The sequence below is a fragment of the Salvelinus sp. IW2-2015 genome, unplaced genomic scaffold (genome assembly GCF_002910315.2).
Source record: "Salvelinus sp. IW2-2015 unplaced genomic scaffold, ASM291031v2 Un_scaffold16323, whole genome shotgun sequence".
In the NCBI taxonomy this organism is placed as follows: Eukaryota; Metazoa; Chordata; class Actinopteri; order Salmoniformes; family Salmonidae; genus Salvelinus; species Salvelinus sp. IW2-2015.
Window position 1 is genome coordinate 318,336 of NW_019957534.1, and position 15,625 is coordinate 333,960.

Genomic DNA, 15,625 nt, shown 5'->3' on the forward strand with positions numbered 1-15,625 from the left:
ACAGGATGTGYCATTATAGCTAAGCATCATAGCTAAACCCCAGCCCAGTCTCCAACCCACTGATTTGTAATATGAAGGACAACCTATTTTATACATGGAGTATACAAAACATTAAGAACACCTGCTCCTTCCATGACATTGACTAACCAGGTGAATCCAGGTGAAAGCTATGATACCTTATTGATGTCACCTGTTAAATCCACTTCAATCAGTGTAGATGAAGTGGAGGAGACAGGTTAAAGAAGGATTTTTAAGCCTTGAGACAATTGAGACATGGATTGTGTATGTGTACCATTCAGAGGGTGAATGGGCAAAAAAAAAGATTGAAGTGCCTTTYAACAGAGTTTTAGTAAGTGCCAGGCGCACCGGTTTGAGTGTGTCAAGAACTGCAACGCTGGAATAGTCCACCGGCCAAAGGACATCCAGCCAACTTGACATATGCCTGTGGAACGCTTTCGACACCATGTAGAGTCCATGCCCCAACGAATTGAGGCTGTTCTTTTGGGCAAAAAGGGGGGGGGTGCAACTCAATATTTGGAAGGTTCTTTGTTATACTCAGTGTATAGTAGTTCTTTATTAAACCTGACACATTGGCATCTGAAGATGCTGTGAAATTGAATATGGCCATATAAAAGCTGATTACCCAATAATAGAATAGATAAACTCAGCAAAAAATGAAATGTCCTCTCACTGTCAACTGCGTTTATTTTCAGCAAACTTAACATGTATAAATATTTGTATGAACATAAGATTCAACAACTGAGACATGAACTGAACAAGTTCCACAGACATGTGACCAACAGAAATGGAATAATGTGTCCCTGAATAAAGGGGGGGTCAGTATCAGTCAGTATCTGGTGTGGCCACCAGCTGCATTAATTACTGCAGTGCATCTCCTCATGGACTGCACCAGATTTGCCAGTTCTTGCTGTGAGATGTTACCCCACTCTTCCACCAAGGCACCTGCAAGTTCCCAGACATTTCTGGGGGGATTGCTCCTAGCCCTCACCCTCCGATCCAACAGGTCCCAGATGTGCTCAATGGGATTTAGATCCGGGCTCTTTGCTGGCCATGGCAGAACACTGACATTCCTGTCTTGCAGGAAATCACGCATAGAACGAGCAGTATGGCTGGTGGTATTGTCATGCTGGAGGGTCATGTCAGGATGAGCCTGCAGGAAGGGTACCACATGAGGGAGGAGGATGTCTTCCCTGTAACGCACAGCGTTGAGATTGCCTGCAATAACAACAAGCTCAGTCCGATGATGCTGTGACACACCGCCCCAGACCATGACGGACCCTCCACCTCCAAATCGATCTCGCTCCAGAGTACAGGCCTCAGTGTGACGCTCATTCCTTCGACAATAAACGCGAATCCGACCATCACCCCTGGTGAGACAAAATCGCGACTCGTCAGTGTGGAGCACTTTTTGCCAGTCCTGTCTGGTCCAGCGACGGTGGGTTTGTGCCCATAGGRGAAGTTGTTGCCGGTGATGTCTGGTGAGGACCTGCCTTACAACAGGCCTACAAGCCCTCAGTCCAGCCTCTCTCAGCCTATTGCAGACAGTCTGAGCACTGATGGAGGGATTGTGCGTTCCTGGTGTAACTCAGGCAGTTGTTGTTGCCATCCTGTACCTGTCCTGCAGGTGTGATGTTCGGATGTACCTATCCTGTGCAGATGTTGTTACACGTGGTCTGCCACTGCGAGGATGATCAGCTGTCTGTCCTGTCTCCCTGTAGCGCTGTCTTCGGTGTCTCACAGTACGGACATTGCAATTTATTGCCCTAGCCACATCTGCAGTCCTCATGCCTCCTTGCAGCATGCCTAAGGCAGGCACGTTCACGCACATGAGCAGGGATCCTGGGCAACTTTCTTTTGGTGTTTTTCAGAGTCAGTAGAAAGGCCTCTTTTTAGTGTCCTAAGTTTTCATAACTGTGATCTTAKTTGCCTTCCGTCTGTAAGCTGTTAGTGTCTTTAACGACTGTTCCACAGGTGCATGTTCATTAATTGTTTATTGTTCATTGAACAATGGGAAACAGTGTTAAAACCCTTTACAATGAAGATCTGTGAAGTTATTTAGATTTTTACGAATTATCTTTGAAAGACYGGGTCCTGAAAAAGGGACGTTTCTTTTCTTTTTTTGCTGAGTTTAGTATTTTGATATTTTTGTCAGCTGTTGAATTGTCTATTACAATGAAGTCACTTGATGACAAGTTTACCACTTATCCCAGCCAAACACACATTGCTCTGCTCTACAAAGGTTCGCTTTGCACTTGTAAAACTGTGTGTAGTCAGTATTGTCCTAACCTCTGCTCTGTTTGTATCTTGTTCTGCCTGTCTGTGTGAGATCTTTGTATTTATGAATTCTAGAAAAACAGACACAAAACCTCAAATACACAATCGTGTCCATGAGCACCCTCTGCTGGGTATTTGTTGATTGTAAAACTTGCGGATTTATTCAATACCTATTTTTCTGAGATACTGTGTAGTTAGTTTCCTGACGTGTTSCTATGCCAACCTAATAAATATATTKTTTTGAGAAAGTGCTTGAATAGTGGTTGACTCTTCAAATGCTATAATGGGTATGTTATAAAACACACATACATGTTAGTTAGSCCAACTCTCCAATCATCTTAGGCAAGATTTGTGTTGTACAGAACCCTAGCTGGGGGCAGTGTATTGGTGGTAGAGCTGTGCCAAATAAATAACGGCCCTTATTCACTTCAAATGGGATTGACAACCATTATTAACACAATTGGTAGTGTATCTCAGTTGACTGAATCATGTTTTTTTTGCTGAGGTACAGCATCTGAGGGGTGTACTACAAAGCAAGACCAAGAAGTTAGCCAGCTAACTTGCCTGAATATTCTGAAATAACTTTTGCATTTTTTGAAAGATAAGCTTGAAATGGGCACGGCCTAATTGACTCAACAACCGAACACATGTTTAGCTTTCTTAACGAAGCAGGAAAATCAAGTGTTTATTTCTGGTTGTTTATCAAAGTTAGCTGGCTAAGTCATTGATTCTGCATTGTAGTATACCCCTCGAGAGCGTTCAAGGCTGTCTAATAACGCCCTCTAAGGGTCTTTGGGCGTAACACAACCCTTTCTCACACTCTTTTGGCCAACACAGGGATGGTTTATATTTTAGTATGATAATGAAAATCTTTTTTTCCCTCATTCTTCCCCTCTAATCAAGGACTCATTTAGACCTAAGACAAAAGGTGTCAGGTAAAACAGAGCAATACCCCTGATCTAGATCATCTCAAATATAGGGTGATAGACATTTACTAATTTATTAAATCCTCTTTGTGTCTTGAGGCATCCACAAGAAAGCCCTACTGCTTCCGGTCTGCGGCCTTCTTGGTTAGGGTTCCATAGGTTAGGTCTCTTCCTTTCAGGTGTCCAGCGTAGGGCAATTGCAGTGTGCGCATCTAGTGGTAGTCTGCACACAGGTTAAGACATCAAATATATAAACCTTTTCTTTCTACGTTTGAAAATGAAAGCACACAGGGTACAAGTACTTCATTTATTTACAGTTTTTAAAGTACACAAATACAGTGGCAAATACAAATGAGAGATAAAGTAATATTCTTTCAGAGCTGGTAGCTTAGTTAATTACACATAGAAGGGTGAGTCAGTGATTGACCAAACTGCCCATGGGTCAAACCATAGGATAAAATGATTAGTCAGGAATCAGGCCWGCATTAAAATGGTTCTATAGGGGTGAACCAAAAATACACATTTTGCTGACTGAGGTTGAGTTGAATATCCCAAACTCTTGCTCCACACTCTTTGCTGAAGACCAGTAAAGAGATTTGGCGCGTTACTCTGCCCAGGTGTTGCTAACGCATGTCAGATCTTACAAAGCATGGATAGGTATTTAACGTATCAGCTAACCACGTTATAGCGATCTCGTGCCCGACAGCAGTCGATGTGGCACACAATCATTGGTTGATGCATGCAACGTCTGAACAGGGTAACGCGACCATTGAGTTGAACGTCAAAGACCATAGCCCACCCAAGAGAAGTGTCAATCGGTTCATTATCAGGAGATAGACAAAGTAAACACAGATGTTTAGTTAAGTGCACTTGCCCCTGCTTGTAGCCACATCAGTGCAGAACCATTTAATTTCTCAAAACATGTACAAATAACACCAGTGTTCACATCATGGAGCCAATAAGAAAATATAAAAATGTCAGTTCACAATCAATAAAACAAAATCATTGTTAAATGGCTGCTATTTTAAACTGACACTTAAGTCTCTCTGTGCGAGTGCTCTCAATTTTTGTGAATTTGAGGCACTCCAACTAAAACGATCCTGCATCTTTTTGGACAGACACAGCAAAAGCCTGGGCACGGACAATGATTATGACAGCCCAAAACTGGACCGAACCAGACCGATTATAGGACAGTGATGTCACACTTTTGAGCAGACCCAATGTAAGAAACCCAACCCAAATTCACCTCAAAAAGTAAACATCTATATTACATGTATTTCACAGCTTAGAAATATTACAAATAACAGGAAATGAGCATGTAGATCTGTACAGTAGTCCATGAGAGACTGTCTTGGTTGGGGAGAAGAGGAAACCTTTACGGGGCCCTCCTATACATATACAACTTGAGCAACTTTGACCATAAAACCCCATCTAGAAATACAGATGAGAATTTCAGATGTGATTTAGAGTTGAAACCCTACACATTAGCAGTTCAAAGGGAGGCTGAGTGTTAAAACATGCAAATAGTATGTACTACAAATGGCTTTAGAGTTACAGACCAGAGCKGTGAAAACAATAGAAAACCAGCTAGTGGTCAGAGAAAACAGATCTGTAAATAAGTACAAATGAAAAGCAGTACACCCAAAACGACCCATTTAAAACAGAGCCGCAATCTTGGATCAGCTCTTTTCATATCAGATTTATTATGTAGTAATGTACAGTGGGAGTAGAAATGAGTGTCTTTATTGACAACGTGCCATGGATGAGGAGTAGTACCCACGGCAATAACGGTTGTCGTTTCAGTCTTAAAAGAACTCTGTTAGATCGCCATCACAGCGAAGACCACAGTCTCTGCACAGGCATGGAAAATGTCTCTGGGAAAAGAGGTCACAGATGTGGTACTTATTTCRAAGTTTCTTTATCAAAACAATTGTAAGTGTTCAGGAGAGAGTAGAGAAAGGGAGCATAGAGGGAGAGAGAGACCGAGTGGGCAAGGAACAAGATAACTAGTGTGAAAGAAAGGAACAACCAGACACTGCCAGGTCAGGAGAGAGGTGGTCTTCCGATGGTTTCTGTAGTAGTTAGCGAGCTGGCTGCCGATTGGTTGAGCCAGGCTTGGCGCAGTCCTCTGCTGTGCCAGTGGCATTMTGGGTCTTGTCTCATCGAGGCGCTGCAGAGTGGAGGCCACCAGGAATCATGCCAGACACCAACTGAGGGGAGAAGAGAGAGGGGAGGGGTCAACTTTTATACTCACATACCTTTACAGCAGGCGGGGATCTCTACTCTCGCTTCTCTGCATGCAATCTCCATCTTATCATTAAATATACTGAACTATACTTACATTATTACTCAATTTCATCTACACAACACTGCACTTAAATTTAAATAAAAATACCAGACGTGAAACATCAGAAGTTTCAAAACCATATCATGCATGAAGGCATGACAATAGATTAATATTGTCACATTGCTCAGCAGAAACAGCAGTATTTCCATGTAGTGCAGAAGATATGCTGAGGGTGATACATAGCGTGAGAGATGAAGGCAAGCAGCGATGGGCCACATGGCCTCAGTCTGGTGTGTCATTCACTCATCAGAACCAGAAAATAAAATGCAGTATATGCTTTCAGACATAGCAAATCTTTAGCTTGGTGATAATTTCCAGAGACCTATGAAAAACCATGCAGCATTGAGCAGTGGTAAAAGCCAAGGGAGACAAGGGTTTGAAGGACACACGCACCCACCCCTCCTATAGGTAAGACTGGGGAGTTAGGAGCAGGATAGGAACCAATGCAGTCACATGCTGGAGAATGTCAGACAGGCATCACCACAGTCCAACCACTGCAACAAGTCACAAGCACTGTGCTGAGGATAGGTCACAGAGCTAGGTAGGGTAACAGCCAGAAATAGCAGAAACACTGGTTCCACACGTGGGTTTGTTATCACAAGGTTGGAATGCACCGCTCCAGTTCTCAAGGGAGACAGTGTCAGATGCATCAGAATAACTGAGGCATCTGGTCCAATAGGACCTGGCCAGTCAGGCTCATTGAATGATCAATACGCTATGAAAGGGAGTAGGCTGGCCAGCTGACTAACAAAAAGTAGTTCCTTTTGTCATCAGCTGTTAACATTGAAGCTACTTGTCTCAACTCCCTTTCATAACGTACATCAGAGAGGAACGAGAGCCTGCAGACAGACAGTACTTCCCATTAGGACTGGAGGCYTGCATCCCTGGTGCTTTAGGACCCAGCGCCAGCCTCAGCGGGACTCACCCAGTGTGGCCATCGGGCCATCACACAAGGATATGGCGAGCATCTAGTTGGCGTGATTGTCGAAGGGAATGCTATTCTGAGGTTAGGGGAGGGAGAGAGAAGGCCATAGGTCAAGTCAGACAACTGGATCTGGGTKTGTAGTATGGCATGCTTACTATAACACACCAATGTGTGGGAGATAAAAACTACAACTCCCATGATCACCTGGTGGAAATGTAAAGAGATCGCCAAGGAGAATAGGGTGATGTTGCCTAAGGAGGGGCTATTTCGTTATAGTGTCCTCTTCAGTACCCTCAATCCTGGGGTGAATTTCCTTCCCTGCATCTTGTCCTTTAGTCTTGTTTAGCAGACTAAAGCCAGGGGCCTTTACTTAGCTAGTTGAAGTGCCTCCCTCCAATAAACATCTTCATGTTTATTGATGTCTTGAATCATGTTGATGCAAGCCAGGCCTTATTGATGCACTCCTAGACTTACAGCTAGCTACTCCTTATTGAGATCCAAAGTCAAGAGACATTCCTGTTTAGGTTTTGACTATAGACAACTTTATTGGTTCTGTTCTGCATATTCCTCTGGAGGGGTGGGTCATGATGGGCGGTGGTCGTATGAGGTCAGGAATGTTCTGGTGAGGGCCGAGGGGGTGCGTCTGGGGATGGGACGAGCTTGTACCTGTGAGGTGGACATGCGAGAGGTGTCCTGGTGTCCCGTCAGGTCGGACGAGGAGACGTTAACGGGAGCTCCCCGGTGAAGCCGCATGCTCACTTTTCTCTCCCGTTCCATACCGGACGCCGGTCGTGGAGACATGTTGGCTAGAGGAGAGAGAAAGAGACAGGAGAAACAAATACTTCCTGACCATGACAAGAGACAATCACATTATTATGTAAACCATACATCAAAGTGTGTGAGAGAGAGAGAGACACTAACCTGTGTGTGAGGTGGGTGTGAGGGGWGTAGGCGGCGCCGGATCCTGTGTTCCTCGGGGTCGTCCTGAGGCGGCTGGGAGTCCCCTGGCCCCAGGGTTTCTGCCGTGTCTCAGCCTATCCTCTCTGTCCCTCCGCTCCCGCTCCGCCTCCTCCGCTGCACGGTTGGCCCCCTTGGAATTAGGGGCAGTCAGAGGGGTAGAAATGGAGACTAGATCAGAAAACTGCCACTGAGGTACCATTGGCTAATGGTTAAGAGGCTTATTAAGATGTGCAATAAAAACAGTATATGTTTAATAGATTGTTAATTAACAATGAATAGAGGCAGTACTCACAAACTTGAGCATGTTCCAGTCAAAGACGTAGTCGTAGGAGAAGCCCTGTCTGTGGAACAGGTTTCTGAACAGCTGTCTCAGGTACGAGTAGTCCGGCTTGTCATCGAACCGCAGAGAGCGACAGAAGTTCAGGTAGGTGGAGAACTCCGCTGTGAGGAGGGAGAAAAGTGTTAGAATCCTTTATTATCATCCTGTGGGGAAATTCTTTCACATTTTACTTTACAGGGTCACAGCATGGCCTCTGAAGAAGTGCAGGAACATTACAGACAATCAAATGAACAAAGACAATCCTACACTGTCATAGATATCCATACCTAAGCACAGAGTAGGAGTGTGTTTGTCCAAATCAACTATGCTAAAACCAGGAATGATAAATCAGACTACTTACAGGGGTATCCCTTGCAGAGCACCTCGATAGGGGTGGACATCTTCTTCTCGCTGATGCGTTCGTACTTCTGCCTCTTGGTGGCGGCCTTGAGGCCCTGCCAGGGCAGAGAGCCCAGGTTGAAGTACATCAGGACGTAACCCAGAGACTCCAGGTCATCACGACGAGACTGCTCTGTAGAGAGAGGGAGGGAGAAAGTCACACACTGGCCCTGTTTGAATAGTGTGTGGATCAATGTCCAGGTGTGTGTGTGTAACCTACCTATCCCCAGATGTGTGTTGATGGATGCATAGCGTGCCGTGCCGGTCAGGTTCTTGTTCTCACGGTAGGGGATGTGCTGGTGTGTGCGGGCGTCGCGGTACTTCTTGGCCAGGCCAAAGTCAATGATGTACACCAGGTTGCCCTTCTTGCCCAGGCCCATCAGGAAGTTGTCAGGCTTCACATCTCTGTGGATGAAGTTCTTAGAGTGGATGTACTCAATACGACTGATCTGAAAAATAAACGTTTTTTTTCACATACATAAGAGCAGGAGTGAACACTACTCCTCCTGGAGAGCTTTACTTTGCGCTTCTAATTTGCTAACAAATAATAGCTAGCGAACATGCAAGCAAATTTCATAGCATATAGTGGTCATAACTTCAGAAGATACAAGTGGCCCTAATAGCCAGCATAAGAYCTGAGTATTTAATGCTGTTGGTGAACACCAGCTCCGTCAGTTGTGTCTCACCATCTGGTCAGCCAGCAGCAGGACAGTCTTGAGGCTGAACTTGCGGGAGCAGAAGTTGAACAGATCCTCCAGACTGGGGCCTAGCAGCTCCATCACCATCACGTTGTAGTCTCCCTCTGCTCCACACCACTTTATTGTAGGGATGCCCACTGTAAGGGAAGAAACACACATGGGAGGTTAGAAGTGGGAAAGCAACTGATGACTTCAACTTAATCATGGTCAGTTAATCTGTTTTTAAACCCATCTCTAGTTCACTTAAATCCCATTCTATATTGGGTTTAATGTGATTTCCTGTGTGGTGTTTCTCTGGCTCTGTGATCGGATGACAGGTTCCACTGAGTCCACTCTCTCAGGCTGCTGGCTGGCATGACTGGACTGACTGACTCATGTGGATGACTGCCTGCCTCCTTGTCCAGCGATGTGAAAACCACATTAACATGGGGGAAGTTGGGGTGGGGGGAGCACGACAGCAATGGAGAGGGTAGAAGAGGAGAGATAGACCAGGACTGATAGCCCACAGCAAGGTCTGGCCCATGTATTATGGTTTAGACCCAGGTCTCACCTCCTCCCTGCATCATCTTGTAGATCTTGCTCTCGATGTGGAGCTGTGGGTGCTTGGTCTTCACACATTCCAGCTTGATGGCCACCTCCTCTCCCACTGAGATGTCTGTGCCTGGGGGACAAAGAGAAGGACTATCGATAAAAAATGTATGGAGATGAATAGAGACTGATTTTACTGATTTTGGTTCACAGAGCATGATTTATGCTTAGAAATGTTTATGGCCTGGATGTTTTTTTCCTGACCACGAAGGGAGGGGAAACTCTGGGCCCTTGTGATGTGCATGTCCCTGCTGACTGAGCATTGCAGCACAGACGGGGGATACACAGTGCATTCAAAAGTATTCAGACTAGGGTTGCAAAGGGTCGGAAACTTTCCGGTAAATTTCCCAAAATTTTCCATGGGAAGTTAAGCCCGGGAATTTAGCTGAAATTCATTGAAAAAGTTAGCTTATAACAGTGAACCTTTTTGTGGGATACACACAAAGAAATTCTTGTGGCATATTTTGGTTAAACTATCCCCAATTCAATGGAATTGCAACCCTCTGCATGCACAGTACATTCTTCCATCACATGTACAGCTGATTCTCAAGATCTTGCACACTAATGAGATGCTATTGAGCCCACACTACTACACTATCTGAGCCAAGGACTACATGCTTTCTGGTAAGTTTTGATTACAAAACGTATTGTGGGGMGAACATATTTTATATGACATACATCATTTTTTGTTAACTAGTAAATAGTAGCCTACAGCAAAGTGTGTTTAAATCATTTCTAACTTGTTAAATTCTGCTAGTTAGTTTTTGCTACCATGTGGGTTTTAGCTTGCTTGAGCCTGCTAACTGAGGAGTGTTAATTCACCTGTTTCCATACATATTTCATTTAAAAAGCAACGAAATCTTACAAAGGAGTTGTTTAATCTAACTGCTTAACTATTTATCTGTACATGGAATTGTATATTTGGGTTTTCTTTGCAATTTTTTCCCCAATCATTACAGGAAAATGCCCCGAGCACTATCTGATGTGTGGAGACATTTCACTGCAGCTAATGTAGAAGCTGTGTACATTTGCAAATACTGTGCCAAATCATATGTGAAGAATGCAACAAAGATGCAGAATCATCTGGCCAAGTGCATAAAGTTCCCTCAGCACTCACAACCTCTGACAAGTCCCTCTACTTCTATTCGAGMTGAAAATGATGAATCAGACACCTTATCGATAGCAACAGCTCATGTTTTTTTMACTCAATGGAGGAACATAGTCAGAGAATTGCTGATGAATGTCTTGCTCGAGCATGCAACTGGGTCACCTCTGATGCTCACAGGCAATGTGTATTGGAAGAGATTTCTGAATATTCTCCTCCCAGCATACACCCCTCCAACCAGACAGGCTTTATCTACTAATTTGCTGGATGCAAAGTTCAACCGAGTTCAAGCAAATCATAGAGAAAGCAGACTGTATTGCAATCATCTCTGATGGGTGGTCGAATGTTCGTGGGCAAGGAATAATTAACTACATAATCTCCACCCCTRAACCATTATTCTACAAGAGCACAGACAAGGGACAACAGACCAGGGAAGGGGAGTAGAGAGTGAGTCGGGGCCCATCCCTCCCTGCACAGTGGTTGTCACTAGTTACCAGAGACAAAAAATCCAAATGGGCAATATTGTACAAATCAATATAAACAGAAATGAGCTTTCTGGTCTTAATTTAAAGTTAGGCATGATGTTAGCAGTGTGGTTAAGGTTAAAATCAGATTTTAAGAAGATAAATTGTAGAAATAKCCATTATTATGACTTTGTGGCTGTGGTCATTTGTGTTGACCCTGCCCAGCAACAGTGAAAACATGAATTCAGAGTGATTCGAGCAGCTATAGAGGGCCAGCAGAGCAGAGACTATAGAGGAACATTACCCAGGAACATGAAATTATGTTTAATATGTGAAAAATGGTCCAAGGTGTTACATAAGACTCAGCTTGAAGAGTTACAATGTAAAACACTTTAGTACTGGGCCTACCTCTCTTTGCGCTGCTTGCAAAAGGCCCTTTTCATACAAAGTGGAAAAAAAGGGCAATATGAGTTTTTTTTTTAAATGCATTGAAGATGTGCACATTTGCTGCGCTGTATGTTAGTAGAGGGAAACGGGAGCTTTTCATATCTGCCATTTCATTTCAAAAGTAGGCTTACAGTCCATGTGTGACTCAGACCATTTCCTGAAAAGCACTTTACTTAACACCTCCATGCACGCACACACAATAACATGTTGAATGAATCATACATGTGGTTACATAAAGGGGAATGCATTAGTCCACACTGGAGAGCAGAGCAGAGGGAAATACAGCTGACTGGAGCTTCCCTTCCCCTCTGTGTGTGTAGGACGGGTCACCACACACCTGCGTGTGTGCCCCCCCCCCCCCAAACTGACACCTGAGGAGTACGCAGAAACACACAGGTGACCTAGGATAGGGGAAAATCCACCCCTCGCTGACATTATATTGTCTGTCCCATTACAAAGCCTATTACAATGGATAAGAACTAGACACATGGGACTGACATCATTCATAACGGTTTAGCCTTCCAAAACATGGATTACTTCATGTGCATTGAGAAAATGCAGTGTTTTTTTATTTTTTTTAATCTACAGAGTTGGCAATCAAGTCTGTATGCTCTAGCAATTAAAACACATTTGAACAAATTGTACTTCATGTGTACTTCAAACTATATGAACGCAACATAGTTCTATTGGTGTCAGAATGTTTTAATGTTTCAATATTTTCTAGGCTTGATGAAGAGGCAGGCAGCCTAGGAGAGATAAAGATGTTCTAGGCCTGGTTATACAATCCAGCTAGGGTGTCAAAAGGAAAACAACCACGCCATATCCTTAGTGGTTTGGAGCAGTGGTGGGTGGGGTGGGCTGGATTACCTTATTAAAACCACGACTCTTATTGCAGGTTTACTCCTCTAAAAACATCTACTCAGCCCTACACGATTCATGTCTGTTGAGTTGGAACATTGAGCTACATTGGAGTTGGACATGCGGTTTCTCATCTGCATACTTGACTTGGCCTCTATTGGTTGACCCGTCATCATATGTTGCTTGTTTGTTGTTCTTGAAGCGCTTTGAGATTCTATGAAAAGCACTATAGAAGTTTAATAACTTATACATGTGCAACACAATTCATATATCGACCATAACTGCAGCCATGCAAGAACATAGAAATCATCTACTTTTCCCAGTCAGTGTCTCTGAACACGAATATGCACAAACAGTGCATTTAACAACTCAAAGACGGGAATAACATTTGCCACAAAATGTTTCCAGTCAGTATCCAAATGACCCAATCCTTTCAAAACAAAACATCCAACAACAAGCAACTGAGAAGCAAGTCAAGCAGCCTTTTGGCCTTACATGGGGTTTAGAACTATTTGTTTAGAAAAGGGGAAGAGGTGGCGGGATGGGGTTTGGAGCTGTGACTCGTGACAGGCTAGTACAGACAGACAGGACATAGATAGGGCAGTAGTAGGCGTTAAACATCTGACTTTCCCATATCATGTTACACACAGACGGTTTGTGAAACAACGACATGGCTGTTAGAAACTTTGCTGATGTCATCCACATCAACAATAAGCTCTTTCTGCCTGTATACACTAACTGCCATGTGCTACAGTAGTGCCAAGAAGCTGGACAATTGTGTCGAACCCTGTAGCTGGACAAGATGTGCTACTGTGCTACTGCTTCAACTCAACAAGAGGAATTCCTACAGTCACCTGAAAACGCATACAATGAGGATAGGACATACACCAAATTCAGAAACTCTATGAGGCCCTGTAAAAACCCATTTAGCATTTAACATAGGAATACTCCTCCCTATTACGCATAGGAAAACATGACTCCACGAAGCATACCAGCATTATGACAACAGTTACAGTTATGGCATGACAAGATTCAAACTCACTCTTGCAAAAACAGGAAGTGTTCAGTGACCTTTGTGACAAAAGTATGTGTAAGCTAAACCCTGGAGGTGATGATAACATATCAGAATGTAATTTCAGTTGGCCTCTGACTGATGATTCTGTACCACTGGAAAAAACAGAGTGCCCAGCCTCTAAACACACCACACAAGCAACAGTCAACACAACTGCTAAGGGGGAGTTGACCCCTGCCAAGACTGAGTGACAAATGGTTGAAACTAGCCACAACAATGCATTACAGCAATGTTACCTTAAACTAGACAGAAATACTGTCATTGATAGTAGCGTGCCTAAATTCTAAGACAGCCACCGCAGCAAACAAATGGAAGCTACAGGACAGTACACTTGTACTGTGACTATAAAATGGGTAACGTTAACTAGTTCAGAACTTCACCATGCTTCATTCTAAAAATGTGGGCAAGTGCCACTGCCTGGAGGGCAGAGCTGAGAACAGGATATTTGGCTAGCTCTACTGCAGCTAGCGAACTGCCCTTCATCCCTTGAAATTTGACAGATGGGATGTATACTGGCAAACTCAGTTGGGGTGGGTGACTTGTCCTTCAGTATGTCTGTCAAGTGAACTCTGCCTTTAAAAAAAAGCCATCCATGATCCAGCAGGGGCATGCCTATGCTGTTTGAAAACCAAACATTTAGTAGACATGAATAACAATCAAGCCGTTTCCAGATTACATTGACTAGGTAGGTAGTCATCTCTGAATTAATAATGACAATTAGGCCTAGCTGGTTACCTGCTTGGCTTTAGCTGTCCTGCAGTTTTGTGAAACTGTCATGGGCTTTGCTTGGATAGAGGCATCTCAATTTGACTAGCTAACGTTAGCTGGTTAGTGGCTATTCTAACGTTATTTCCTCATACTGGCTGTATATAGCTAGTTAACGTTACTGGCTTGCCAAAGGGACAAGAGGTGCTGAGAATTGACAGCTTGTTTTATGTTATTCACAATCCAAGCAACATGGTTAAAGTACAACGTAATGTTGCGAAGGTAAGCTAGTTTATCAGGTTAGTGACGGTGTTTGGTAACTAGTACAGCAGCTAACGCTAACTAACTAGCATACGGTAACGTTATTGTGTAGCTAATATTGTTGAGAATTTAGCTATTAATTAACGTTACTCACCTAAATAGATGTCTCCAAAGGATCCACTTCCAATTTTCCTTCCCAGCCTGTATCGGTTTCCCACTCTTAATTCCATGGTTCAATGTTATTCTTACGAAGCAATCTTCAGAATGTGTTGTTTTGAAAAATCCACCCTGGTGTTTTTGACCTCTTTGGTTACCTAACCACCCCAAATATCACCTTACTTTGCTGGTATACAAACTCCTTTATTCAGACGCCCCCCTCCCCTGAATAATAGAAGATGATTCAATTCCTTCTGTAACAATCCAACTTTCACCATCCCTTTTATACCTATGTCTTTTTCAGAACACAACGATATTGGTATTGCCAAAAGCTTAGAACGTGTAGACTATGTTCTTGCTTTTTAAAATATAATCTTTCCCGAAATGAAGCAGGATGGAGACGGATTTTGATGGAAGCTTCTTCCCCACTGTAGGATTGTCCTTCGTTGTGGACTGGCTGTTACTCGCCTGTGACATCACTTGTCCTAGCAACCCTGCGCAGGTCACATAAAAAGGGACGGTGCATTGGTCTTTGGAAATTATAAATTATTCTAGTGTTTAGACCTACATTGTATCAAGAAAGACAAGATTGTTACACTGAATAAAACAATCAATCCAACAATACTAAAGACATACTAACATGTTTATAAACAGGACTTCTACATTATAAAAATCAATATGGGCAATGATAGTGAAACTGAAAAAAAGTGAGTCTGGTCACACAGTATGTTGAAGTTGCCCCAACTAAGGCCATTATGCGCCCCAAATGGCACAATATTCCTTATTTTGTGTACTACTCTTGACCAGAGACCTATGAGCCATGGTCAAAAGTAGTCAACTGGGGAATAGGGTGCCATTTGGGATGTTGAGACTGATGTAAGGTGTTATGTGGTTCCTCCTAATTAGGTTAGGATTTTTGGGTCCCACTGGCGTGATGTCACAGTGGCGAAGGCAGGGATGTACTGTGACCTGAATTTGAGGCCAAATCAACAGAGAGGACAACAACAGAAAGCAAACACAGGCAAGCAAGCACATGCGTACCAACATATGTGCGCATGAAAGCACACACACACACACACACACACACACACACACACACA

General features: G+C 43.6%; 1 protein-coding gene across 2 annotated transcripts; it reads right to left on the reverse strand.

Annotated features, from left to right (window-relative positions):
- Nucleotides 1–3,514: 3,514 nt before the first annotated feature.
- On the reverse strand, nt 3,515–15,003 carry csnk1db (casein kinase 1, delta b). 2 transcript variants are annotated; one of them, XM_024146200.2, is made up of 10 exons: nt 14,524–15,003; nt 9,420–9,530; nt 8,858–9,006; nt 8,392–8,620; nt 8,134–8,304; nt 7,746–7,894; nt 7,415–7,583; nt 7,160–7,299; nt 6,494–6,569; nt 3,515–5,431 (listed from the first exon to the last, which is right to left on the reverse strand). In XM_024146200.2, exons 1-9 carry the CDS (start codon nt 14,597–14,599, stop codon nt 6,537–6,539), a joined length of 1,227 nt encoding a protein of 408 aa, XP_024001968.1. In that variant the 5' UTR covers nt 14,600–15,003; the 3' UTR covers nt 3,515–5,431; nt 6,494–6,536. The 2 variants fall into 2 exon arrangements, with proteins under 2 accessions (XP_024001968.1, XP_070298672.1); XM_070442571.1 differs by lacking the exon at nt 6,494–6,569.
- Between the last annotated feature and the right edge of the window lie 622 nt (nt 15,004–15,625).